The sequence below is a fragment of the Pelobates fuscus genome, chromosome 9, assembly GCF_036172605.1.
Source record: "Pelobates fuscus isolate aPelFus1 chromosome 9, aPelFus1.pri, whole genome shotgun sequence".
NCBI classification, from domain to species: Eukaryota; Metazoa; Chordata; class Amphibia; order Anura; family Pelobatidae; genus Pelobates; species Pelobates fuscus.
In genome coordinates this window covers 97,910,627-97,938,146 of record NC_086325.1, presented here as the reverse complement: position 1 = coordinate 97,938,146, position 27,520 = coordinate 97,910,627, and the positions used below count along the sequence as shown (strand labels likewise).

Below are 27,520 nucleotides of genomic sequence, written 5' to 3'. Positions count from 1 at the left end.
GTGGGAGTTTGTGCTAGTATGTTATTTTAAGATTTGTTTTCTGTATACATTTGATCACTATATATGTACACCTAGGAATACTCCAAGCACGATAACCACTACAGTCCTCTGAAGTGGTGATAGTGCTAGGAGTGCCCTCACCCTCTCCCAGAGTAAGTAGTCAAACAATTTAAGAGGTCTGTAGGGAGCCCACTGCTAACACCAGCCCTGTGTGGCTTAACTCAATGGAGCTAATAGAAGCTCCTTGCAAAAGCTTCAGGCTACAGGGAAAGTGGCACCTGGCAGACCCAAGGTAAGTTGTCATACTCTTAAATGGTTTAACAACGTATCCTTGCGAAGACCCCAGGACATGTTGTAGTGGTTATGGTGCTTGGAATTATTTTTCTTTAAGGTGAAGTTATCTAATTTCTTTATTCAAGTAAAGTTAAGATTGTACTTCTCTCTAGGTACACACCCTTCTATAATGTGCTTCTGTCTTTTGCATGGACCAATACAAATTATAGGAAATTACTTTGCAGAGAATTGCTTGTTAATGTAAAAGAGAGATTATGTACATAGATTAAAGACATAATTTAAAATGGACAAAATGCACAAGGAAGTTATAATTCTTAATGTTTTGATTTTGTATCTTGTTTTTAAATGTGTGGTTTTGCAACAATTTTCAGCGATGCACTAAATGTATATTATAAATATCCCATTAACTCTATGATTACTTTGCATGAATACTATAAAAGAATACTCTGAAGTCATTACCCACTCTTTTTAACACGTGATTTTTATATAATTAATTAAACAGTCATATTGTGCAGTGATTGTGTAGGGAAACTCCCAAACACCCAGTCTACAACTACTCAATTACATCACTCATGTTTAAAGTTTCACTTCCTAGAAAGCTGATATACGACAATTTATAGATACATTCCACCCACAAGATGTGTGTATCTCACAGGGATGAGAGCATATTTCTTCATTATTCTTTTGGGAAAATCCTTTACTGCAGGTTAAACGAGTCCACAGCTACAATGACTAGCTACAATGACTATACTTAACCCCTGAACTGCAGAGCCTCAATGAGACTGTATCCTCCCTGAGATAAAAACTATTTAGCACATTTTAGTATCTTCAGTACAAGACAGTGTTCAATAATTTTGCCTTGCATTATACTCACATATCATTTGCATACCTCACAGCTGCCCCTATTTAGAAGGAACAGTCCCTATTTTTGGCCCAAATTTCTCTTTTCATTTCTAATGTCTAAGTGTATAACAGACCTGCGATAATACTCACAGTAATGTGCCTTTGAACTGCAATAAATATGTTTAAGGGAACACTAACTCAGGGCCTTCGGTACTCCTGTAGCTCACGGAGTCAGACTAGGCCAGAGTGAGCCTTAACAGGAAACTGAGTAGGGCTAGGCTGTTAGATGTTAGCCAATGTGTAGGGGAGGAGTCAGTAGGCATTGGTAGTGGCCAATTAGGAGGGGTCAGTGGACATTTTAGTTTTCGATAATTACCTGTGAAGTTGTCCCACCCTCCCTCCCTTTAGGTTTTCTGTCACAGTCGGGGCAGGATATTGCCAGGTATTGAGGTGATTCCTTCCGACCCTACACAAAGTCAATTTACTCCTAGTCTCTTTAGACTTGGTATGTAAAGACGATCCACGGAACCCAGGTAAATGCCAATAGGTCCCTCAGTGGGAATGTGTATAAGCTATCAGATAAGCAGAGCTGGCACCTATGAACCATAAATACTACTTAAGACCAAATAAGGTGATCGATAGCTAGACGTTGAACCAATCACTACGTCTGGGTACCACTGAATATGTGAAAAGGTAATAGTAACTCAATAACTCTAAGGTCTGCCAAAAGGACGAAACTGATACAATAACTGACTGGACCTGTCTAGTTGTGGAGACTGATTAAAACATACTCGCTCAGCTACCTACAAGCACGCTCCTCGAGCCCCCCCTTCCTTAATAAACAAAATGAAAAATCTAAACACTCATAATCTCCATCACCCTAAAGCCCAAATTAAATAAAGAAAATAATAATGGAAAAAGAAGCATTACAAAAAACGCCCGACACGAGTACATTTCTTAGATCTCACAATCTCAGTAGATGAAAACAAGCATCTTCAAACTACATTGCTTAGGAAACCTACAGCCACAAATAGTTTTCTGGAATGGGAGAGTTACCACCCTAAACCCCTCAAAAAGGGTATACCAATAGGACAGTACCTCAGAGTACGCAGGAACTGCTCAACATTAGAGGGCTTTAGGGTAAAAGCAAAAGAGCTCCATACACACTTTAAGGAATGAGGATATCCCACTCGATGTCTAAAGAGAGCCTTAGAAATGGACAGGGAGGTCATGCTAAAAAATACCCAGAAAGATCCAGAAAATCTGCAGATCAGATGCATTGCGGATTTTGATCTGGGGTGGGAACTGGCAAAATCTTTTTTGAATTGCTTTTGGCCTATACTCACACAGGATATACATCTCAAAAACGCATTGACACTGGCTTAAAAACTCATTGATATGGACCTATCAATGTGGCAACTGTATGGCCTGTAAATTTATTCTACGAGATTCCAAAGTGATTGAAGATACTTCACAGTATAGTAAGATTTCAGTAAGGGATTTTTTAAATTGCAAAACTACAAGAGTAGTGTATTTTCTCACTTGTTCTTGTGGAAACAAATATGTGGGAAAAACCTTCAGACAATTTAAATTACGTATCCTGGAACATATTTGTGAACTAAGATACAAAAACGATACACCCATTTCAAGACATTTAAGGGGACATCACTGTAACGGATCACCTGGCACCCCGACTGGGTACCTCCGTTGAAGGATGCTCCTAGCATTACCCGAGGACTCCAAGCACTTCACCAGACCCCACATGCAGACCCCACAAACTGCCGCAGCTTGGTTGGGGTCTCGCTGTCTCCTACCCACCCTGGACCTACGACAAGGCTCCAGGTTCCAGTGGGTGAACCTTTATTTCCCCAGAGAGTAAAGCAGGACAGGAACAAGCTCTTAGAAGAGCTTAGTGATTATAGAAAGGGAGAATGAAGAGAATAGCAATCCCTTGTAGCTGTTTCCCCCAATAAGAGACAGGACTCTAAATTGAGGGTGAAGTAGAACTGGTTTAATGAGCACGAAGGCATTTCTTATATACAGTTTTCCCCACAAGGTTACCACCCACGTGGACCTTGTGGAGCACAGGACACAAAGTCACAACAGCCAAATAACACAGTATTGTACAGTTAGACACTCCCAGCTAATGTATACAAACCCTCCCCTCTGCCTGTGATACAATTACCAAACACAATGGACTAACTCAATTACCACAGGTAGAAAATATCCAGTTTTACCCAAAGTCTAGAAACACCCCAAAACAACAGCATATCCCCACAAATCCTACATCCCTGGATAGCCCTGATCTAGGTGAACAACATATCCAAAAATCACCCAGATCAGAGCAGGGGTTCAAAAGTTTTATGAAAGTCACATTTGACCGACTGCAAGCATGGCTTTCATGCCCAAAATAGTTCCACAGATTTTGGCTGTGCAGCCTGTCTATATTCAATTTTAAAAGTGCACTAAAGTATGGTGAGGTCATAAAATAGCAAGGACTGATGGGAGATTGAGGAGGGAGAAAGCAGCCAGTTTAAACTGGTCTGGTAGTGTCCCTGGGACAACGCCCTGCTGGAGAAACAATAGGACAGGAAAAAGGGGGAGGGGAAGAGGTACATTTTCCCACGGATTTAAAGGGGCAGAAAAAGTGTTTTAAAATCCAATAAGCCCAAATAGACTTTTTAAATGGCAATACACCCCAGGGGCCATAGTCGCAGGGCAGGAGGCAAGCAAGTAGTCCCCTCCAAAAACTCATGGCAAACTCCCTAAAAAAGGGGAGTTTGTCACAATCACTCAGGTCGTTCACATGACCTAGGCTTTGCAGGCATTGGACATGTGAAATTGAATCAAAGAAGAGGCGACTTGGACCGCCTCTTAAAACAAAGGGAGTCATTTTGAATTTATAAATTAAAGACTCTAGCACCTTTGGGCCTGAATGAAGGTTTTACTTATACCCCATACCTGCACTAATTCATCTGGACACTTAACCTGTTTTTATTTTAATATGTATCCATCCAGTCTGTTATACCATCACAAATATAGAGTAAGTGTTATTGGGTATTTTCAGGAAGTCTAAACAATTTTCACTTTATTATTTTATTGGGTCGCCCCCTGGCTTTTTTCCTCTCTTTATTCTAGAGTATAGGCAAGTATAAGGATCTGATCAAGTTTCTGTATCATCATAGATTAATGAGTAACTGTTTTGAAGTTGAGACACATGTTTTATTATTATTAGATTTTTTTTGGAAACATAAAATCGACACAATGACGGGGAGAGAATTGATACTTTGAATGTGCTTTTCCCACGGAGCACCTTAGGTCTGTGTTTTTACACCTGTAATTCTGTCATGATCAGCAACAAATGTTTTTTACATTTAATGAGCGGATCTCGCACTCCTATAGGTCATTTTGACCTCCTTGATACTGAATAAATCTATAGATAAGCAGTGTACTTTATAATGACTATTACAGTATGATCGTGTCTTTATATGTGTATTTTTTTATGATCAGCAAAAGCCTTTTACACATATAATATCATTTGGATGCTCAGTGGAGAGCTATTACCTCCTTAACTGGGAATAACCCTTAGACAGCAGTGTATTCTATATTACAGTAAGTAGTTACGATTAATAGATATGGACCTTTAGGATCAATTGATCAGTAGTTGTCATTCATTCATTTATTCATTTGTCCCCACCGTAATGTTTGGGAGTGGTGTTTTCTTTCTAAACACGCCCATCGTTCATTATGATTGGATGACTCCTCTCGAGGGATGTACCTAATGAATTGGCGCGGACATTTAAAAATGGAGAATATATATACGTGACTAATGAACCTAATCAGTAGTGAAATCAGGACTACAGTGGAGATAGAATAGGATGGGCTAATAAAGATTGCCATAAAAATTATAGAGAAATTGAATGCTTATAGCCAGGGCCGTCTTTAATATTGATTGGACCCTGGGCAAAGCATTTGCTTGGGCCCCCTGGTACCCTCCCCCCAGGTGTGCAATCACGTCCTCCACCCCAACGCAGTGGCAGTCCTAAAGTAGAGAGGTGCAAGAATTTTTTTGAGCCTCCCTATCGCAAGGGTGATTGAAAGGTAGTTCCCCATCTGTCGTGCAACTCAAGCAATGCATTGACAGCTGGGGCTCTACCATTTACCCATGTTTGAAGGTTTGTATTTAACACTAAGCTGTTTTTATGTGTTTGAATGTAAACAGGATTTTGTATGGAATATGTTTGTGTGTGGTGTTGGCGTACTTGCATGCATGCATTTATGTGTAGTGTTGGTTTTTGAATGCAGGGGTGTATTTACATATGATTTTGGTGTGTAACACAGAGTGTGTTTGTACGTAGTGTTGGAGTTTGAATGCAGGGGTGTATTTGTATGTAGTGTTAGTGTGTGAATGCTGAGATGTATGCACATATACACACAATACACAATACAAGAAGTACGCCTAGCATTCAAGACTATGAATTAGTGATGTACCGAACGGTTCGCCGGCGAATAGTTCCTGGCGAACATAGCGTGTTCGCGTTCACCACGGCGGGCGAACACATGCGTGGTTCGATCCGCCCCCTATTCGTCATCATTGAGTAAACTTTGACCCTGTACCTTACAGTCAGCAGACACATTCCAGCCAATCAGCAGCACACCCTCCCTAGTATACCCTCCCACCTCCTGGACAGCATCAATTTTAGATTCATTTGGAAGCTGCATACATTTTTATTTATTTATTTATTTATTATTATTATTATTATTTTTTTTTTATTCTTTATTTTTGTAGTGCATGGAGGTATAACAAATGAGCATGTGGTACCCCAACGGCATTCCTCATGCTTTTCAAGTAACAATTGCAACAATAGGGTATATGTTAATACCCTAGTCTGCGCGGAGCCCTTCATGGGTGAAGATGGATTAATTTTTTTCGCGCTCAGGTTTTTTATTTTATTTTTAAGTTCGACGGGTATGATGGCTTTTTATTTGGCCTTTTTTGAGGCTCAAAAATGAAGATTTTAGAAAAAAGAAGACGTTGAATAGTAAGTTGAATTTTACTTTACAGGGTAGTAATTTTATTCCCCCTCACTATTTTTTTTAGGGTGAGGGGGGTAGGTAGGGGCTTTTTTATTTGGGTGTGTGACTAGAGGCTTGGGGACCCCTAGTCACCTTTGATGGGGGAGGGGGGATTTTCATTTAGGGCCCCCACCCGCCGCTCAGGGGTGGGGGCCGGGGGGGACAGTAGGTCTCCCCCCCCCTTATTGTTGATTAGGGCCCCCACCCGCAGCTCAGGGGTTGGGGACGGGGGGAGGACAGTAGGTCCCCCCCTCTTATTTTAACTTAGGACCCCACCCGCCGCTCAGGGGTGGGGGCAGGGAGGAGGACAGTAGCCCCCCCCCCCCATTATTCTTTTATAGGTACCCCACCCGCAGCTCAGGAGCCATGTTACTCTGTATAGAGAGGGAGCCATGTTTACACTGTATATAGAGGGAGCCATGTTACTCTGTATATAGAGGGGAGTCATGTTACTCTGTATATAGAGAGGAGACATGTTTACACTGTATATAGAGGGAGCCATGTTACTCTGTATATAGAGAGGAGCCATGTTTACACTGTATATAGAGGGGAGCCATGTTACTCTGTATATAGAGGGAGCCATGTTATTCTGTATATAGAGGGAGCCATGTTTACACGGTATATAGAGGGAAGCCATGTTACTCTGTATATAGAGAGGAGCCATGTTTACACTGTATATAGAGGGAGCCATGTTACTCTGCATATAGAGGGGAGCCATGTTACACTGTATATAGAGGGAGCAATGTTATTCTGTATATAGAGGGAGCCATGTTTACACGGTATATAGAGGGAAGCCATGTTACTCTGTATATAGAGGGAGCCATGTTACTCTGTATATAGAGGCAGTGGCGTACTAAGGGGGGGGCGGCGGGGGCGGTCCGCCCTGGGTACCACTCACTAGGGGGGTGCCCGGGGCGAACTTTCGCAGGGGTGGTGAAATGCCGCCCTGTGTCTTGTGTAAATGGACCGGCCGCTAATAAGACCATCTACCCGAGTTTCCCATCCAGCAGCAGCAGGGTCCTCTGTTTTCGCGATCCGCGAGAGCGTTGCCGTGGGTTGCAATAGCAACGCTCTCGCGGATCGCGAGAACGTTGCCATAGCAACGCTCTCGCGGATTGCGAGAACAGAGGACCCTGCTGCTGCTGGATGGGAAACTCGGGTAGATAGTGTTATTAACGAGCATGGAGAATACTGGGCCCCTCTAAATTGCCCAGTGATGCTGTGCCACCGGACCACCAGTCGAGGAGGACGGGAGGGACAGGTAAGTGGCAGCACTTATTCCACACAACATACACACTGCATCTGCATACACTCTACACACACTCTACACACACTGCATACACTGCATACAATCTACACAAACTGCATACACTCTACACACACTCTACATACACTGCATACACACTGCATACACACTGCATACACACTGCATACACTCTACACACACTGCATACACACTACACACACTGCATACACTGCACACACTGCATACACACTACACACACTATATACACACTGCATACACTCTACAAACACTATACACACTCTACACACACTATACACACTCTACAGACACTGCATACACTGCACACACACTGCAAATACTGCACACACACTGCATACACTGCACACACTGCATAAACTGCACACACTGCATACACACTACACACACTATACACACACTGCATACACTCTACACACACTGCATAGACTCTACACACTATACACACTCTACAGACACTGCATGCACTCTACACACACTGCAAACACTGCACACACACTATGCACACACTGCACACTCTACACGCACTGTACACACTATACACACACTGTACACACTATGCATACACTATGCACACACTATACACACACTACACACACTGCATACACACTGCACACAATATACACAAACTACACACACTGCATACACACTGCACACACAATACACACTGCACACACTATACACACACTGCACACACTACATGCACTACACACACTGCATACACACTATACACACACACACTATACACACACTGCATACACTATGCACACACTGCACACTCTATACACACACTGCACACACTATACACACACTGCACACACTATACACATACTGCATACACTATACACACTCTACACACACTGCATACACACTGCACACACTACATACACTATACACACACTGCACTAACTATACACACACTGCTCACACTATTCACACACTGCATACACCCTATACACACACTGCATACACACTATACACACACTGCATACACACTATATACACACTATACACACTGCTTGCACACTATACACACACTGCATACACACTATACACACACTGCACACACTACACACACACTGCACACACTATACACACACTATACACACACACTATACACACAATATACACACACACTGTACACACTATACACACACTGTACACACTATGCACACACTGCATACACTATGCACACACTATACACACACTACACACACTGCATACACACTGCACACAATATACACACACTGCATACACACTGCACACACTATACACACTGCACACACTATACACACACTGCACACACTGCATGCACTACACACACTGCATACGCACTATACACACACCCTATACACACACTGCATACAGTATGCACACACTGCACACTCTATACACACACTGCACACACTATACACACACTGCACACACTATACACACTGCACACACTATACACACACTGCACACACTACATGCACTACACACACTGTACACACTATGCACACACTGCATACACTATGCACACACTATACACACACACTACACACACTGCTTACACACTGCACACAATATACACACTACACAAACTGCAAACACACTGCACACACTATACACACTGCACACACTATACACACACTGCACACACTACATGCACTACACACACTGCATACACACTATACACACACTGCATACACTATGCACACACTGCACACTTTATACACACAGTGCACACTCTATACACACACTGCACACACTATACACACACTGCACACACTGCACACACTCTACACACACTGCATACACACTGCACACACTGCATACACTATACACACACTGCACTAACTATACACACACTGCTCACACTATTCACACACTGCATACACCCTATACACACACTGCATACACACTATACACACACTGCATACACACTATATACACACTATACACACTGCTAGCACACTATACACACACTGCATACACACTATACACACACTACACACACTACACACACTATACACACACTATACACACACTATACACACAATATACACAAAATATACACACACACTGTACACACTATACACACACTGTACACACTATGCACACACTGCATACACTATGCACACACTATACACACACTACAGACACTGCATACACACTGCACACAATATACACACACTACACACACTGCATACACACTGCACACACTATACACACTGCACACACTATACACACACTGCACACACTACATGCACTACACACACTGCATACACACTATACACACACACTATACACACACTGCATACAGTATGCACACACTGCGCACTCTATACACACACTGCACACACTATACACACACTGCACACACTATACACACTTCATACACTATACACACACTGCACACACTACATGCACTACACACACTGTACACACTATGCACACACTGCATACACTATGCACACACTATACACACACACTACACACACTGCATACACACTGCACACAATATACACACACTACACACACTGCATACACACTGCACACACTATACACACTGCTCACACTATACACACACTGCACACACTACATGCACTACACACACTGCATACACACTATACACACACACTATACACACACTGCATACACTATGCACACACTGCACACTCTATACACACACTGCACACACTATACACACACTGCACACACTCTACACACACTGCATACACTATATACACTCTACACACACTGCATACACACTGCACACACTGCATACACTATACACACACTGCGCTAACTATACACACACTGCTCACACTATTCACACACTGCATACACCCTATACACACACTGCATACACACTATATACACACTATACACACTGCTTGCACACTATACACACTGCATACACACTATACACACACTGCACACACTATACACACACTATACACACACACTATACACACAATATACACACACACTGTACACACTATACACACACTGTACACACTATGCACACACTGCATACACTATGCACACACTATACACACACTACACACACTGCATACACACTGCACACAATATACACACACTACACACACTGCATACACACTGCACACACTATACACACTGCACACACTATACACACACTGCACACACTACATGCACTACACACACTGCATACACACTATACACACACACACTATACACACACTGCATACAGTATGCACACATTGCGCACTCTATACACACACTGTACACACGATACACACACTGCACACACTCTACACACTCTGCATACACTATACACACTCTACACACACTGCATACACACTGCACACACTGCATACACTATACACACACTGCACTAACTATACACACACTGCACACACTATACACACACTGCATACACCCTATACACACACTGCATACACACTATACACACACTGCATACACACTATATACACACTATACACACTGCTTACACACTACACACACACTGCATACGCACTATACACACACTGCACACACTATACACACACTATACACACACAATATACACACAATATACACACACACTGTACACACTATACACACACTGTACACACTATGCACACACTGCATACACTATGCACACACTATACACACTGCATACACACTGCACACAATATACACACACTGCATACACACTGCACACACTATACACACTGCACACACTACATGCACTACACACACTGCATACACACTATACACACACACTATACACACACTGCATACAGTATGCACACTCTATACACACACTGCACACACTATACACACACTGCATACACCTCATACACTATACACACACTGCATACACATACATTTAAAAACAATTGCAATTGATTTTTACATTTCAAAGTTGGGGAGAGGGGTTCCAAATAAAAGGATCCGCCCCGGGTGCCAAATGCTCCAGGTACGCCCATGTATAGAGGGGAGCCATGTTACTCTGTATATAGAGAGGAGCCATGATTACACTGTATATAGAGGGAGCCATGTTACTCTGTATATAGAGAGGAGCCATGTTTACACTGTATTTAGAGGGAGCCAAGTTACTCTGTAGCCATGTTTACACTGTATATAGAGGGGAGCCATGTTACTCTGTATATAGAGGGAGCCGTGTTATTCTGTATATAGAGGGAGCCATGTTTACACGGTATATAGAGGGAAGCCATGTTACTCTGTATATAGAGGGAGCCATGTTACTCTGTACATAGAGGGGAGCCATGTTACTCTGTATATAGAGGGAGCCATGTTTACACGGTATATAGAGGGAAGCCATGTTACTCTGTATATAGAGGGAGCCATGTTACTCTGTACATAGAGGGGAGCCATGTTACTCTGTATATAGAGGGAGCCATGTTTACACGGTATATAGAGGGAGCCATGTTACTCTGTATATAGAGAGGAGCCATGTTTACACTGTATTTAGAGGGAGCCAAGTTACTCTGTAGCCATGTTTACACTGTATATAGAGGGGAGCCATGTTACTCTGTATATAGAGGGAGCCGTGTTATTCTGTATATAGAGAGGAGCCATGTTACTCTGTATATAGAGATTAACCATGTTTACACTCTATATAGAGGCGAGCCATGTTACTCTGTATATAGAGGGAGCCATGTTACTCTGTATATAGAGGGAGCCATGTTTACACGGTATATAGAGGGAAGCCATGTTACTCTGTCAACTGACTTTTCCATTCTATGTTTGTCTTATGTTACTGATACTACGGCTTTATGCCGTGACCACAAATGGAAGGCATGGCCTGAAGTTGTGGGAGGGGCTTGGTTCCCCTTCTTAAGGAGCACCAGCCCTTCCCTCATTACCTGTTAGGTCTGGCGAGTTGTCCCACCCACCACACCTTCTTTTATAAGCAATTTATAACGAAGGCCCTCTTTTATTTCAGGCCTACTTCCTCATCAGTTCCGGCACACCACAACTGACTTTTCCTTTCTATGTTTGTCTTATGTTACTGATACTACGGCTTTATGCCGTGACCACAAATATATATATATATATATATATATATAGATATACACACACTGAAACACATGCAGACACACTGGCCCACATGTAGATATACAGACACATATACATACACTGACACACATGCAGATACACAGACACACACAGATACACCGAAACACACAAAGACAGCATACAGATACACACTGATACACATACAGTCACACAGATATACAGACACATATAGACAGACAAACTGACACATACATACTGACATATGGACACCGACACATACACTGACAGACATGCTGACACACATACTGAGACATACTGACATACATTCACAGACACACACACACACACAGTGACAGACCTACTGACAGACACACAGACATACTGGCACACACAGACACATACTGACACACACACAGACAGATATAGTGGCACACACACACAGACATACTGACACACACACAGACATACTGATACCCAGGCAAACATACTGGCACACTGACACACAGACATACTGACAGGCACACAGACAAACTGACACACACACACAGACCTATTGACAGACACACACACACACAGACCTACTGACAGACACAAACACAGACCTAGTGACAGACAGACACACACAGACTGACACACACACACACACACACACAGACTGCCAGACACACACAGACCTACTGACAGACATAAACACACACATACTGACATTCACATGGGCAAACTGTGAAGCTCCAGTTTCCTACCTTCCCTGTGGTCCAGTGTGCTGGCTTGGGTGGTTGGAAGTTGAGGACTGGCTCTCTTTGCTCAGTTCCCCTCCTCGCTGCCTCCTGGCTCAGCCTCCCTCCCGCGCGACTCATCATCTCTGAGGGAGGAAGTGACTCGCGGACGTCACTTCCTCCCAGGCTGCCTAAAGCAGGAGGCCCGGTCGTACTGTTAAAGGGCCACAGCACCTGACCGGGCCCCTGCTGAAACGTGCTCACCGGGTGGCCCTAAGTGTATTGGCCACCCGGTGAGCCCCCTTAGAGTATGGGCCCCGGTGCAGCCGCAATACAAGCACCGTGGGCCCATGGGTGGAGAGGGATTTTTTCTTATGCAGGCTATGGGCGGCGGGGCCACGGGGAAGCTGCTTTGGGTCCCCAGGAGTAACTGGGCCCAGGGCAGCTGCCCAGTTTTCCCCGCGTTAAAGACGGCCCTGCTTGTAGCAATAGGAAATCAAACTGGATACAAATGAGATACTTGTATTCAACTGCAAAAGTTGTATCAGCTTAATATCAGACTATTTACCTACTATGATATAGGTAGGAAAAACTCTGGTAAAGCTGAAGATTATTATATAGTATCGGTTTAATACCTATTTATTTAGGAAAACCGATACAAAGATTATCAATGACCAAAAATTTTGTCAATATACTCAAAGAGTTAAAATCCCTTCAGTCCAATCGGTCATATAGTGCAACTGAGAGGGTGCTTTCTATTCAAATTTATTACAGATAGACACTGTCCAATAAACATATAAAAATCTTGCACTTTAAAAACGGTCCCAATGAGAAGCATAAAGTACCAGGTTAACACACTGTAGACCCGAAGATCTTCTTATCTCCCTCTCGCCGGCCGAATAAGAGGGAGTCTAGATCTCTTTGTGATGTTAGAACACTGGATGCCTGCCGCGTGCGTTCCACTGCGGCTCTGGATGCCTTCCACCTAGCTGTCTCCTGGGAGCTCGTGTAGGATGCCTGCATAACATCATGTCCTGATTTCACTACTGATTAGGTTCATTAGTCACGTATATATATTTTCCAATTGATAGCCTCAGGTGGGGGCTATTTTTTCAGTGAGACAGTGGTTATGGTTGTCTAATTTAGGTCTCTCTATCCAACTTTAGCAGGGTATTTCATCAGTGGTTTAGGTGTGCTATACTGTCTATAATTTCACTTATTGAAAAGTGGAGTCCTGGGGGGCGACCTCTGACTAGCCCCGACGAAGACGCATTATAGTAGCGCCGAAACAAGCTTCGGGTGTTTTTTAACGCTTCTTTTTCCAGTATTATTTTCTTTATTTAATTTGGGCTTTAGGGTGATGGAGATTATGAGTGTTTAGATTTTTAGTTTTGTTTATTAAGGAAGGGGGGGCTCGAGGAGCGTGCTTGTAGGTAGCTGAACGATTATGTTTTAGTTAGTCTCCACAACAAGACAGGTCAAGTGAGTTATTGTATCAGTTTCGTCCTTTTGGCAGACCTTAGCGTTAGTGAGTTACTATTACCTTTTCACCTATTCAGTGGTATCCAGACGTAGTGATTGGTTCAACGTCTAGTTATCGATCACCTTATTTGGTCTTAAGTAGTATTTATGGTTCATAGGTGCCAGCTCTGCTTATCTGATAGTTTATAGTGCTTCCCCAAAGGGGAACAGTTAAGTGCATTAATTATTACTGTAAGTACTGCAACTTCATTCCCCTCCAACCACACTAACATGGGTGGAAGTTGAGGATGCAGGCACATTCCATCCTTTCCAGAGCTAATGACTATTGTCAGTGACCAAAACACCCACTACTATTGTGTCCACATTATTGCAGAAGCTACTTTTTTCTTGTTCCTCTTTGCATTTATTAATTCTCTGAACACTATTCTTTTCCCTTTCCTTTTATTTCTTTTTGTAAAGCCTCTCTCGCTTCTCTCAATGCCTTCACCTTCTCATAGCCTTCTGTCTCCCTGCTTTTTAAACAAAACCATGAGTTGTGATTTAAAAGAACATAAGTCAACCATGGACTGTATAGTTCCAGTCTTGAAGTCTTACCAGGATGCATCGGTTCTGGTCTAGAAGTTGGTGCAGTATGTATAACATTGTTCTACCACAAAGGGGTAGAAAATCTGAATTTGTATCAATTATAGAAAAGTTTATCATATTTTTACTCTCACCGCAACTTTTTCAAATTGTGTATTAAGCAGTTATACACTCTTATCACTCAAGCCATTCAATAAAAATTTATTCACCTAAAAAAATTTAAATACATATTATAAATAAATTATTTTTTTCCCATATTCTACATCATGTCCTCCACGGTCTTCGCTACTTCAAACAGCTGCATGATCCTAGTTGATGGTACACATCCTTCACGCAGTATTGTGACAATGCCTAAAAAGGAGATGTGAACAATTTTAATATATTCCACAAAACAATACATGGATTATTAAGGACAATTTCAATGTGCAAAAACCTTGGTACAATTATATAAAGAGCAAAATATATACACAAATTAGAATTTGAGTCTTTTTTTAACCTAATTCTATCAAATCCAACTTTTTAAAAAGCACTGATTAACTGACCATTTTTTTTACATTTATATATATTTATATCAATGCCTTAAAGCAAATTTGTGACTTTTCAGTATTTCATTGAATTTCCAACGCAATCCAAAGATATCCAAAGATATCATAAGACAAAGTAGGGACTGTCTTATTTTGTCTTTGTCTTATGGTAAAGCCTGAGGTTGATAAAAGGCAGAGATATGCCGTCAACTTTTTACAATCCCTACAGTCACCACAAATGACATGCATTCTCCATAGGCATAAGTGTTGTACTCTCACGCAAGGTTTTTATATATTATTAGCCCGCACCACCAAGTAGGGATGGGGGTATAATAGGTCCTCTGTTATTATATTTAAAGCCCCCACCCAAAGCCAATGGGGGAGGCTTGAGGGTGGACACTAACTAAGTCCCCCCCATTAATTTTATTTAATCTCTCCCACTACTTTATCTTTATTAATATTTTTCTTAATTGACCTTTAGGACCTGTGTCAGGTCTCCCTTTATTGGATTAGTGACTGGACAACAATAGCTCATCATCCATTGCACAGTAGCTCATCATTCATTGTCTGTTGCAGTTTTATTAACATGCCCCTACCTACGGTGCAGTTAGTAGAGTCATGAGGGAGGAATTAAACCTCCCTTATTAGTAATACTAAGTATTTACTTTTTTACTTAGTATTAGTAAGTTAGCTGGTAGACCAAAATTAAGAAAAGGAAAGGATTTTCATAATTTAGATTTTTGTCATCTTATTAGATAGCTCCCGAATCCTTATGTAATATTGCAATAAGGATACCAAATAAGGGAGTTATCTACTCAGTCCCCTAACTTGGTACCCTTAAATATGGCAATCCTACAAGGGAATCAATATAGTAAGTCATCTGCCAAATGGCTGCAAGATACAGCCACAGATAGCGGAATATCATACGTCTGAATGAAAGTCTAAAATGAAAATAATAAACAAATTTCATATGAAAAGAAACATAGAAACATAGAATGTGACGGCAGATAAGAACCATTCAGCCCATCTAGTCTGCCCAATTTTTTAAATACTTTCATTAGTCCCTGGCCTTATCTTATAGTTAGGATAGCCTTATGCCTATCCCATGCATGCTTAAAATCCTTTACTGTGTTAACCTCTACCACTTCAGATGGAAGGCTATTCCATGCATCCACTACCCTCTCAGTAAAGTAATACTTCCTGATATTATTTTTAAACCTTTGTCCCTCTAATTTAAGACTATGTCCTCTTGTTGTGGTAGTTTTTCTTCTTTTAAATATAGTCTCCTCCTTTACTGTGTTGATTCCCTTTATGTATTTAAATGTTTCTATCATATCCCCCCTGTCTCGTCTTTCCTTCAAGCTATTCATGTTAAGATCATTTAACCTTTCCTGGTAAGTTTTATCCTGCAATCCATGAACCAGTTTAGTAGCCCTTCTCTGAACTCTCTCTAAGGTATCAATATCCTTCTGAACATACGGTCTCCAGTACTGCGTACAATACTCCAAGTGAGATAGCCTAAGATAATAAAGTATGTGATTTGGAGTTAAGACCTACGAGTACTTCTTTAAACCAGTTACATGTATATTTCATATGATAAATACCCAGATACAGTAACTTATCTTACAGAAAGAGCAAGTAGAAAATATGAGAGCTGCATTACTATATTTTGGGAATTATTCTTAATAGGGACACTATAGTCACCTGAACAACTACAGCTTATTGAATTTGTTCTGGTGAGTAAAATCATTACCTTCATGCTTTTTGCTGTAAACACTCTTTTCAGAGAAAATGCAGTGTTTACATTACAGCCTAGTGATAACTTCACTGGCCACTCCTCACATGGCTGTTAGAGATCCTTCCTGGGTGATGGCTGCCTAAAATGCATCCAAACATTCAGTGTCTCCTCCCTCTGCATGCAGACACTGAACTTCGATCATAGAGATTCATTGATTCAATTAATCTCTATTAGGAGATGCTGATTGGCCAGGGCTGTGTTTGAATCATACTGGCTCTGCCCCTGATCTGCCTCTTTGACAGTCTCAGCCAATCCTATGGAGAAGCATTGTGATTGGATCAGGCCACCACTTATGAGGGTGTCAGCAGACTGCTTGTTTTTCTGAGTCTAACAGAATGCTGAGTTACAGCTTCAGGCTTGAATACAGTAAGATTTTTACTATATTTATGGAGGCATGAGGGGCCCAAGGGGGCTAGATGGTGGTGTTAACACTATAGGGTCAGGAATACATGTTTGTGTTCCCGACCCTATAGTGATCCTTTAAGTGTTACAAATAGTTTCTTCCTAAGGGTATTATCAATGTCTGCTGATTATATACATATAGTAATATGCAGTACAACTTTAATTTACTGATATCACTTTACTGCTAGAAATGTCTATAATTAATGCCATTCGGGTGAACTTCAATAAAACAACTGCAAATTAACTGATGAGTACTTAATTTGTAGGATACATAACATGTAATTATAAGACATTTTGTAAGTACATCAAATAATTTCTTAGTTAATACAACTCACCTTCATCTATCTTCAAGCAATTTACTACAGTAGATCCTACAACTTCATTGGAAGTCCCATCACAAAGAACTGCATCGAGCTTGTCACTCAGACGTCTGAAAATGTACAGGATGGAAATAGTATTACTAAAGGTTCTATCATTCCTTGCATCATCTCTTATACCATAAAGACCTACTTGTTCCATCAATTAGTTCAAAAATAATAGTTTATGTTACGTACGATATAACCATGTCATGGTGAGTGCTGTCAGACTCTCCACTTGGATTGGCCGATGTAATAGCTATTGGGCCTGTTATATCAGTGAGGTGAGCAGTGACAGTGTGATCAGGAACCCTTATCATGATAGACTGATGTGTCCCAACTTGGTCATATGCAGGACCTACACCTAAGAGATAGAAAAAGCAATGACACAATGCTCAACATTAGTTCAAACTGAATTAAATCACAAATGTATTAAAAGGGACACTATAGTCACCAAAACAACTTTAGCTTAATGAAGACATTTTGGTGTAAAAAAATATGTCTCTAAAGTCTCACTGCTCAATTCTCTGCCATTTAGGAGTTAAATTGCTTATGTTTCTGTTTATGCATCCCTAGCCGTACCTTCCCTGGCTGTGACTGACACAGACTGCATGACAAACAATGGTTTGCTTTTCAATCTGATGTTAAAGGGATACTATAGTGCCAGGAATACAAAGCTGTAAAAGGCTGTGTAAGTCACATGGAGGGAGGTGTCACCAGGGCTGCATAAACAAGGTAAATTAACTTCAAAATGGCAGAGAATTGAGCAGTGAGACTACAGGGGCATGGTCTATGCATCAAAACTGCTGCATTAAGCAAAAGTTGTTTTGGTGACTATAGTGTCTCTTTAAGGATAAATAAATATGCACAGAATAGCAATAAAAATCAAGTGACTTCACATGGTGTTTAAATGATAACAATATTGTTGTGTAGTAGACAACAAACTATGCAACAATGCAACAGCAGTGGCTAAGGCCAGTAAGGTATTGTCATGCATGAAAAAGGGCATTCATTCTCGGGATGAGAATATAGTTTTTCCTCTTTATAAATCACTGGTAAGACCAAATCTTGAATATGCTGTGCAATTCTGGGCACCTGTTCTAAAGAATGGTATTATGACACTAGAAAAAGTGCAGATGTGGGCTACAAAAATTAGTGAAAGGAATGGAACATATCAGCTATGAAGAAAGGTTAACAAATGAAAATCTCTTCAGTTTAGAAAAACGTCGCCTCTGAGGGGATATGATAACATTATACAAATATATCCGGGGCCAATACAAACCATTGTGTGGAAATCTATTCAAAAACAGGACATGTGCTCAAGCGTTTAGACTGGAACATAGAAGATTTAGTCTAAGCTAAAAGAACGTTTTTTTTTTTACCGTAAGAACAATATGGATGTGGAATTATCTGCCTGTAAAAGTGGTTTTTATCAGAGTCTGTACAGATGTTTAAACAGCAGCTAGATGCATACTTGCAAAAACATATTATTCAATGATGTAACTTTTCAACTGTAGAGTAATAGCTTCTTGATCAAAGGATGAATCTGACTGACATTGTGGGGTCAAGCCGGAATTTTCCCCCAGTTTGTTGCAAAATTGAAAGTGCTTCAAACTGGGTTTTTTTGTGTTCTTTTGGATCAACAGCAACAAACAAATGTGAGGAAAGCTGAACTTGATGGACACATGTCTCTTTTCAGCTATGTAACTATATTATTTTAACAGCAAATTGAAAACAGTGTTCCAAATGATCAGGTAAATGCAGGACTTGTAGCTTTAAAAAAAAGTCAGCTTAACTGGCCAAACAAATGTGTAGGCTGATTGAGTAACTCAGGAAATTATGCAGAGGTGGAGAGTAACTGATTAGTCCAGTAAATTCCATTTACCTCAAGTCTAATAATAATGGTAAGTAGATTATTTTGGATATCAAATGACTGTTTATTTGCCCTTTCTTTATGTGTATTTCGTGCTTTACAGTGCTAACCATCAATATGTGTAATGTATGTGTCTGGAGTGGAATCATTGAATTAGTCCTAGCAGTCCCTTTGGGCTTGTAGGCGTGATTTGTTAGTTCATTTCACACTGGGAGAATATATATTTGACATACTTTTGGGCTGACCATGTAAGTCATGGCTGACAGAAAGCAGAATTAAAAGGATTCCCTCACAATAATGTCATAGGAACAAATTAAAAATGCAACACTTCATCTTCAGACATTGTGAAGGAGCTATAAAGTTTTGACTATAATATCTCTGGACTTCAAATAGAATCAAGTTTACTAAACAAATGATACCTAACAAACGGTATGCAGTATTTGAGAGCAGTGGAACATGCCGTGTAAGTTTGATTTAAAATGTGCGTGTGTGTATGGATAAGAAGCATGAGGTTGTCTGTCTCCATGCCTAAGGCCGTATGGTGAAGCTTTGCTTACCCAATTTTTTCAGCCACTCCCCTTTCTGGACAATGCAGCTGATTCCCCCAGGGTAAACTAAGTCCATGAACCTCCAGAGAAGGGGGCTGAATGGAGGATTAATCGCTCTCAGCTGATCGAGGTTAGAAATACAGATGCAGACCGGCTTTTCTGTAGGTCGTTCCTGTAAAGGGATGATTGAAATGTCAATGTCAACTGACTTAGTAATTAAATTAAAACATGCATCAAATTAAATCTCAATGGCAGATCTGATGCTAAAACAGCTAAGTTTGGGGAAAATCTCAAACTTGGCTATAGTCACAGCTTAACTAGTTTAACCTTAATTTTGTCATTCTGATTTTATTATTATTGGTATTTATATAGCGCCAGCATATTCCATAGTGTTTAACAATATTATCAGAGGGGGAGATTTACCAATTATTTTTTAATTTGACAACATTTTTTTGTTTAGTTAATAACCATGCAAGAATGCAACTAATTAGAACAAATAACTATTTTAATTCACTTATAAATATAAGACACATAAAGAGGCGTACCTGGATTATCTAACACCCATAGCGGAAACTTACATTGGCATTCCCACTTTCCTCCGCCGCTCCCAAACGGTAGAATTTTATTTATTGATTTATTTTGTCTCTCTACAATGTCCCTAATGCCACTTTGTTATTGAAATAACAAACACCCACATTCACATTTATATACTCACACATACTTACATTCATACACACTCACACTCATATGCTAACAGTCATACATTCACACATTTGTTTTTTATTTATACTTTTATCCCTTGTATCTAGTGGTTTGCTGCTGGGATCAGCACTGATTGCACAGCTCCCTATAGTTCTGTACTGATGCATGGCTGGGGTGATGTTCCATCAGTGCTCCTGTCACACTTGCAGCCAGAACACAGACTGATTCCAGTAGCTCTCATGATGCCCGCTTAGCAGTCTGTCATAAGGTAACTGCAAATCAGGCACTTTCTGTTTGGCTTCGCCTCCGCCATGCATGTGCTACGCACCTAGGGCACACTGCATTACAGCTCACCTCCCACCGCGCGTTAACACACTACTGGTCACACAATAGTAACATTTCATCAAGTTATCATTCTAGAACATTATTTAGGCTACCACAGATGTATTGCCATCAAAACATAAATAACAAACCAATTCTTCTTATGTGCGTGCACTATGTGCAAGATGTCATAATGACAAGTCTACCATTTTTAATTTTGACACTTCGTAGACAATTCTCTGTGCTTACAGCATGTTTATACCTCTTTGTGTATAGCCACACTCTCGGGATTATTTACTCTACTCAGAATGATAGCAAATTTGAAATCTTAATGAGAAACTTGACCATATAAAAATTGATCTGGAAAACATTTCAATCTCAGATTTAGGCACAGCATGGATATTTCAGACAAATTTTGCCATTTAGATTTTCGTTTGCTGCTATTCGGAATTAAGTGAATAATCTAGTATTAATATAGTGTTTCAATTTGTAACAAATTAAAATATTCTGTTACACCTACTATTAAAAAGAAAATATCAATATGCTTAGTTATGAGAAATCTCACCACGTTCCCCCAGTTCGAAAATCTAAATAAATAATATATATCAATAGCCATATATAGTTACACACACACAGGGTTATATACTAAAGTGAGAATTCAAAGTGAATTTCTAATTTAAGGCCAGAACTTCATATTTAGCCAAACTGAAAACATAGCTGATTTAGAGAATTTTTCCATTTTGGACATATTGGATTTTGAATTCACCTTGAATTCTCACTTTAGTGAATAACCCTGATAGTTACGAAGAAATATAGGCTGAAAAAGAGATTATGAATATAAAGGCAAAGTGGCAAAGAGTAGATTATAATCATTAAGATACAAGGAGCATACGGTAAAGAAAACAGAAAGAATTAAAAAAAACAATCATGACTAAGCCAATGTAGTTTCAGCTTTATGTACATCTATTTCTGCTCTTGTTCAAAATCTGAAAATCCCTCTCCCACCCATCCCAAAATAAAGTGATTTGTAACTGTGCCACAAAGTTGGAAAATACCTCTTGATTCCAAAATGGCAATTAGATTTGGATCAACAAGCTTTTACCCAGGACCAAAATTCCATCTCAGGCAACTGAAGCTACAGAATAAAAAATAAAAAAAGCCACCAGAAGATACAGTTCTCTTGTGCTTGCTCCATGACTTAGTTATAGCACAAGATATTAGGAGATTCATCTCTCCCTTGCCCCCTCTGCTAATAATAAAAAAAACTACATACAATTAAATAACACCAGTTCTTGAATGTCTTTAAACACTAAGATCAGCCTTGAAGGTGCCTCTACTATTCATAGTTGTATTTTCTCATTAGTTCACCAACACACAAGTACTAAGCAATTGTCTTCTCACCTTAATGGTGTAAATTCTTTTGATGGCGTCTGGGTGTTTGCATGAAGCCGCAAGAGCATAGACTGTGTCAGTAGGAATTCCACAAACGCCTCCATTCTTCAATAACTTTGCAATGGTTCTTACACCACTCGTCCGATGAGACTGAGATAAGATGCATGATGATCCTGAAATGCCTTCCATCCTTTCTCACTCTTGTTTCTGTGTGTAGAAAAAAATATCAAAAAACAAGAAGAGTCAACATTTATACATGTGATATCTATGCTGGTAATTCACACCTTTTCTGATAGGTTTTACTATATAAATTATACAACCATGCTGCTATTCTTCTTCATGATGTAACATGTGTTAACATCAGAATTATTCACTAAACCAAGATGTGTTGGAAATTAGCCAGAAAATTGCAAATTTTACTGTAAAATACCAAACGTGGTAAATAGATGAATTGGAGATTTTTTCCAATTTGGCTGCGTTGCTTTAAAATCTGCAAATCAAAATAAACAACCATGAGATTGTATATAGTGTAGGATATTATTATATATGTTGTATTACATGATGTTATTATATTATTTATTATTACTCAAGATATACTCAACGTGTCTATACATTTTAGATTGCCTTAAAGCAACACTACAAGTGCCATAACCACAACAGTGTGCTGTATTAGTTATGGTGCCCCAGCCCTCATTGTAAGTAGTCAAAACATTATAGAATAATTTAACTTCTTACCTGGAATTCACTGAGTACCACTCACTATTAGAAAAACCCAATTCAGAGAGCCAGAGGTTCTTTTGCCCAGGCTTATCTCATTGGCCAAGAGAGACCAGCTGATGCTCTCAGCTAATGAGCAAGCCCTACACTGCATGGCTTAGCTCACAAGAGCTAATGTAAGCTCCTAAGCAGGAGCTCTCTGGCTGAGATATTGGCGATGGGGAATGGTGCCTTGCAGACTCAGATAAGAAATCAAACTTTTCTAAAAAGGTTTGACTCCAAAAGGAAACATGGACACAGCGTAAAACTTCAAAGTTAGAAAAAAACTGAATGGCTGCGTCTCAAATGTGCCCCTTCAACATCCATCTATACCTGGCAAAAGTACATATGGTGGTATTGCTGTACTCAGACGACATATCTGAGAAACATATGAAGTATTATACAGTCGTAGCACGGATAAGGTTTGCATAATATACTGTGAAAACTCACTATGTGTATCAAAAAGGCAGAGAAAAAAATTATTAGCACCACTACACTTGGTACAAGGTAGCGGAAAAATGATCCCACGCTAAGGTTCAAAATATGCCTTTTGAAATACCCTGGGATGTCTTCTTTAAGAAATGGTATGCCTTTATGGTGGAGTTGTAATATGTAGCCTGCTCAGGTGCTCTAAAGTGGGACATGGACGCATCAAAACCCTCCATGAAAATTCACACTTAAAACTTGAACTTGTCACGTCTCTTTTACAGCACTGTAACGTCACAAAATAGTGTCTAGGTCGTACATTGGGCATATGGTTTTAATCAGAAGATGTAACTGAGCAGAATTTGGGGATTTTCATGACAGTGGTACATATCAAGTGCAACATATATGTAAAAATGTAATTTTTTCCCCCCTCACCACAAACATTGACATAAATTGGTGAAAAAATGATGACAAGTTAAGGCACAATGTACACAATATAAGATACCCTGAGGTGTCTGCTTTATCAAATAAAATCCCTTTGTGGGGTTATTTGAACAGTCACACTGCTATAATACCCTAAAATGAGACATAGGCCCGTCAAATCCATCTACGAAAATTCTAACTATAGAAACCGAAATAGCCTTGTCTCTTATATGGCATTGTAGCTTTACAGAAAAGTGCCAAAGGCATACAATGGGGGTATTGTTACACTCCGCTGACGTAGCTGAACACAATATGGGGTTCTGTGCAGGGATAGCACACACCAGCTTAACGAAATACACATTACAAAAATCTTGTGATATGTGTATATGCCAAAATAAAGAAAAAACACAATTTTACTCCAATATTTAGCAGAGATTGGCGATGAAATGGCTACGTAAAAAGTGTCAAACTAACCTAAGGTAAATAGCCTGTGATGTCAACTTTATATAAATATATACTAGACAAACATACCAACTTCTAAAATTGTTGCAAATTGAAATTTTATTTTAGTCCTTGTATTTTGTGACCTGTAACTTTCAAAATAAGCTGACATCCTATACATATGATGTACTCAATAAATCAAGACACATAAATGAATTTATTTTGAATTACTTTTTTTGAGCTGGACATATTATGCACACACTATTATTGCCAAAACTGTGAAAATTATAATTTTATTTCAATTTTGCCATTTTTTTTTTTTTTTTAGAATTAATGAGCATGTATCTTTGTATATGTGACATCAAATTAAAACCCTGTTTGCTCTCTAAAAAACGATATATAATATGTGTTGGTGCAATAAATGACAGATGCAAATTGCGTTTGAACAGCCAAAAATTCAAAAATGGCTTGTGTCCTGAAGCATAAGAGAAGCTTCTGAAGCTGTGTCCTTAACCCCTTAAGGACACATGACATGTGTGACATGTCACGATTCCCTTTTATTCCAGAAGTTTGGTCCTTAAGGGGTTAAGGGGTTAAATTTAAACCTAACATATTATATGAAAACTGGAAACCTTCCATAAAACTCCATCAAACTGTTAAATCCTAAGCACTGTTCTGCTTCTAGCCCAGTAAAGTATAGAAAATGCCTAAAATGGCTTAATTCCTGCTTTGTGACTTACCTGCTTTGTATAGTGATCTAGAACACCTGTCTGTCTTCACAATTGCACTCTCTAACACAAGTCACTGGTTTATATGTAGAAGAAGAATTTTAAGATGGGTGGAATAAAACATATTTTCCTCATTACCTTTGTCAGAAAATCATACCTTGCAGTCAAGTATCTGGCCAAAAACATTTCCTCATATGTCACTTGTTCGTAATATTAGTGCTATTTTGAACATTGCTATTTTTACACTTTGTCCATTAGTGATGCCATTTAGATATTCCTATTAACTTTCTCCTACAGGGAACTGAAACGTCTTCATTAATATTTAGATATATGCAATGTAGGAATATTTTCTTTCCTGATTAATACAATACAGAGCAGGAGTGGTGAGTAATGCAATTTTATGTAATCATAATATTTGCTACTATTTAGGCTTCCAATTTACATATTTAACATATTTAAAGGGTCACTGTAGGCACTATAACCATTTGCTCTCATTGAATTGGTCATTGTGTCTGGGGTACCCTGGCTCTGTCTCTCCATTCAGTTGTAAACCATTTTCGAGTAGTTTAACACTAAAAGTGGTTACCCGACTTTCCTTATCCCCGCTCCCACTGGAGGTGTAGCTAGGCCATTTCTTTGTAGCCACAGCAATTCATAGCGACAATAGGCTGTGTGATAGGCTGAAGGCGATCAGCTGACACTCTAAGCCGATCACAGCTACCCATTGCTGCCCAGGCTCTGGAGTGCTGAAGTTGCCTACTTCTGTCTTACCACTGTTTTAGAATCTGGGTGGACCCAGAATATTCCCAACATTCTAAAACATTTCAAATAAGCACCATAAGCACAATTTTTTTTAGCAGTAGCAAAGTGTCAGTGCTTAGTCAGTAATCCCCAAAAATAGGGAATATATAGGGGTAGTCTTGATTTTCCAATGTACGTTACAAAGATACAAATAAGCAAAATATAGTGAAACACTGTATAATTTATTAAGGAACAAAAATCCCCAACCCCTTTATTGAGAACTCTTATGCGGTATATATCCTTTTTGGTCCATTTTCAAATTGGAGCTGTGTTAAAGTGATAGTTCATTAAGGCATATAGGAACAATAGAATGGGTCATAATGATAACAATTAACAATGAAATACTAAATAACGTATCTCAATATGCATAAAAGCATTAGTTCCATTCCAAAATGCGTTAATGCCAATTCAACATATATAATTATATATATATATACAGAATTGATGGAAGTTGCACTCCAGCTTTCCTCAAGTGTCTGCCCGGTGCTCGGCTGCACAAATGTATAGCGTTCAGAAAAAGTCAGCACTCAGGGACTTGCATTTATAAAAAGTAAAAACCTTTTATTCCAATTTGTCTATGGATCAGGGTGTCCTGATGAAAGTTCACAACGGTGGACTAAAACGTCGACCCATAGACAAATTGGAATAAAAGGTTTTTACTTTTTATAAATGCAAGTCCCTGAGTGCTGACTTTTTCTGAACGCTATATATATATATGTATGTATTTTTGAATTTAATTTT

General features: G+C 39.8%; 1 protein-coding gene across 1 annotated transcript; it reads right to left on the bottom strand.

Annotated features, from left to right (window-relative positions):
* Positions 1 to 15,547: 15,547 nt before the first annotated feature.
* On the bottom strand, positions 15,548 to 26,791 carry LOC134573667 (threonylcarbamoyl-AMP synthase-like). Its single transcript, XM_063433448.1, is given in 6 exon segments — positions 15,548 to 15,639; positions 18,348 to 18,442; positions 18,567 to 18,732; positions 20,799 to 20,961; positions 23,214 to 23,411; positions 26,750 to 26,791. Coding segments are annotated over 6 exon segments (756 nt in total).
* Between the last annotated feature and the right edge of the window lie 729 nt (positions 26,792 to 27,520).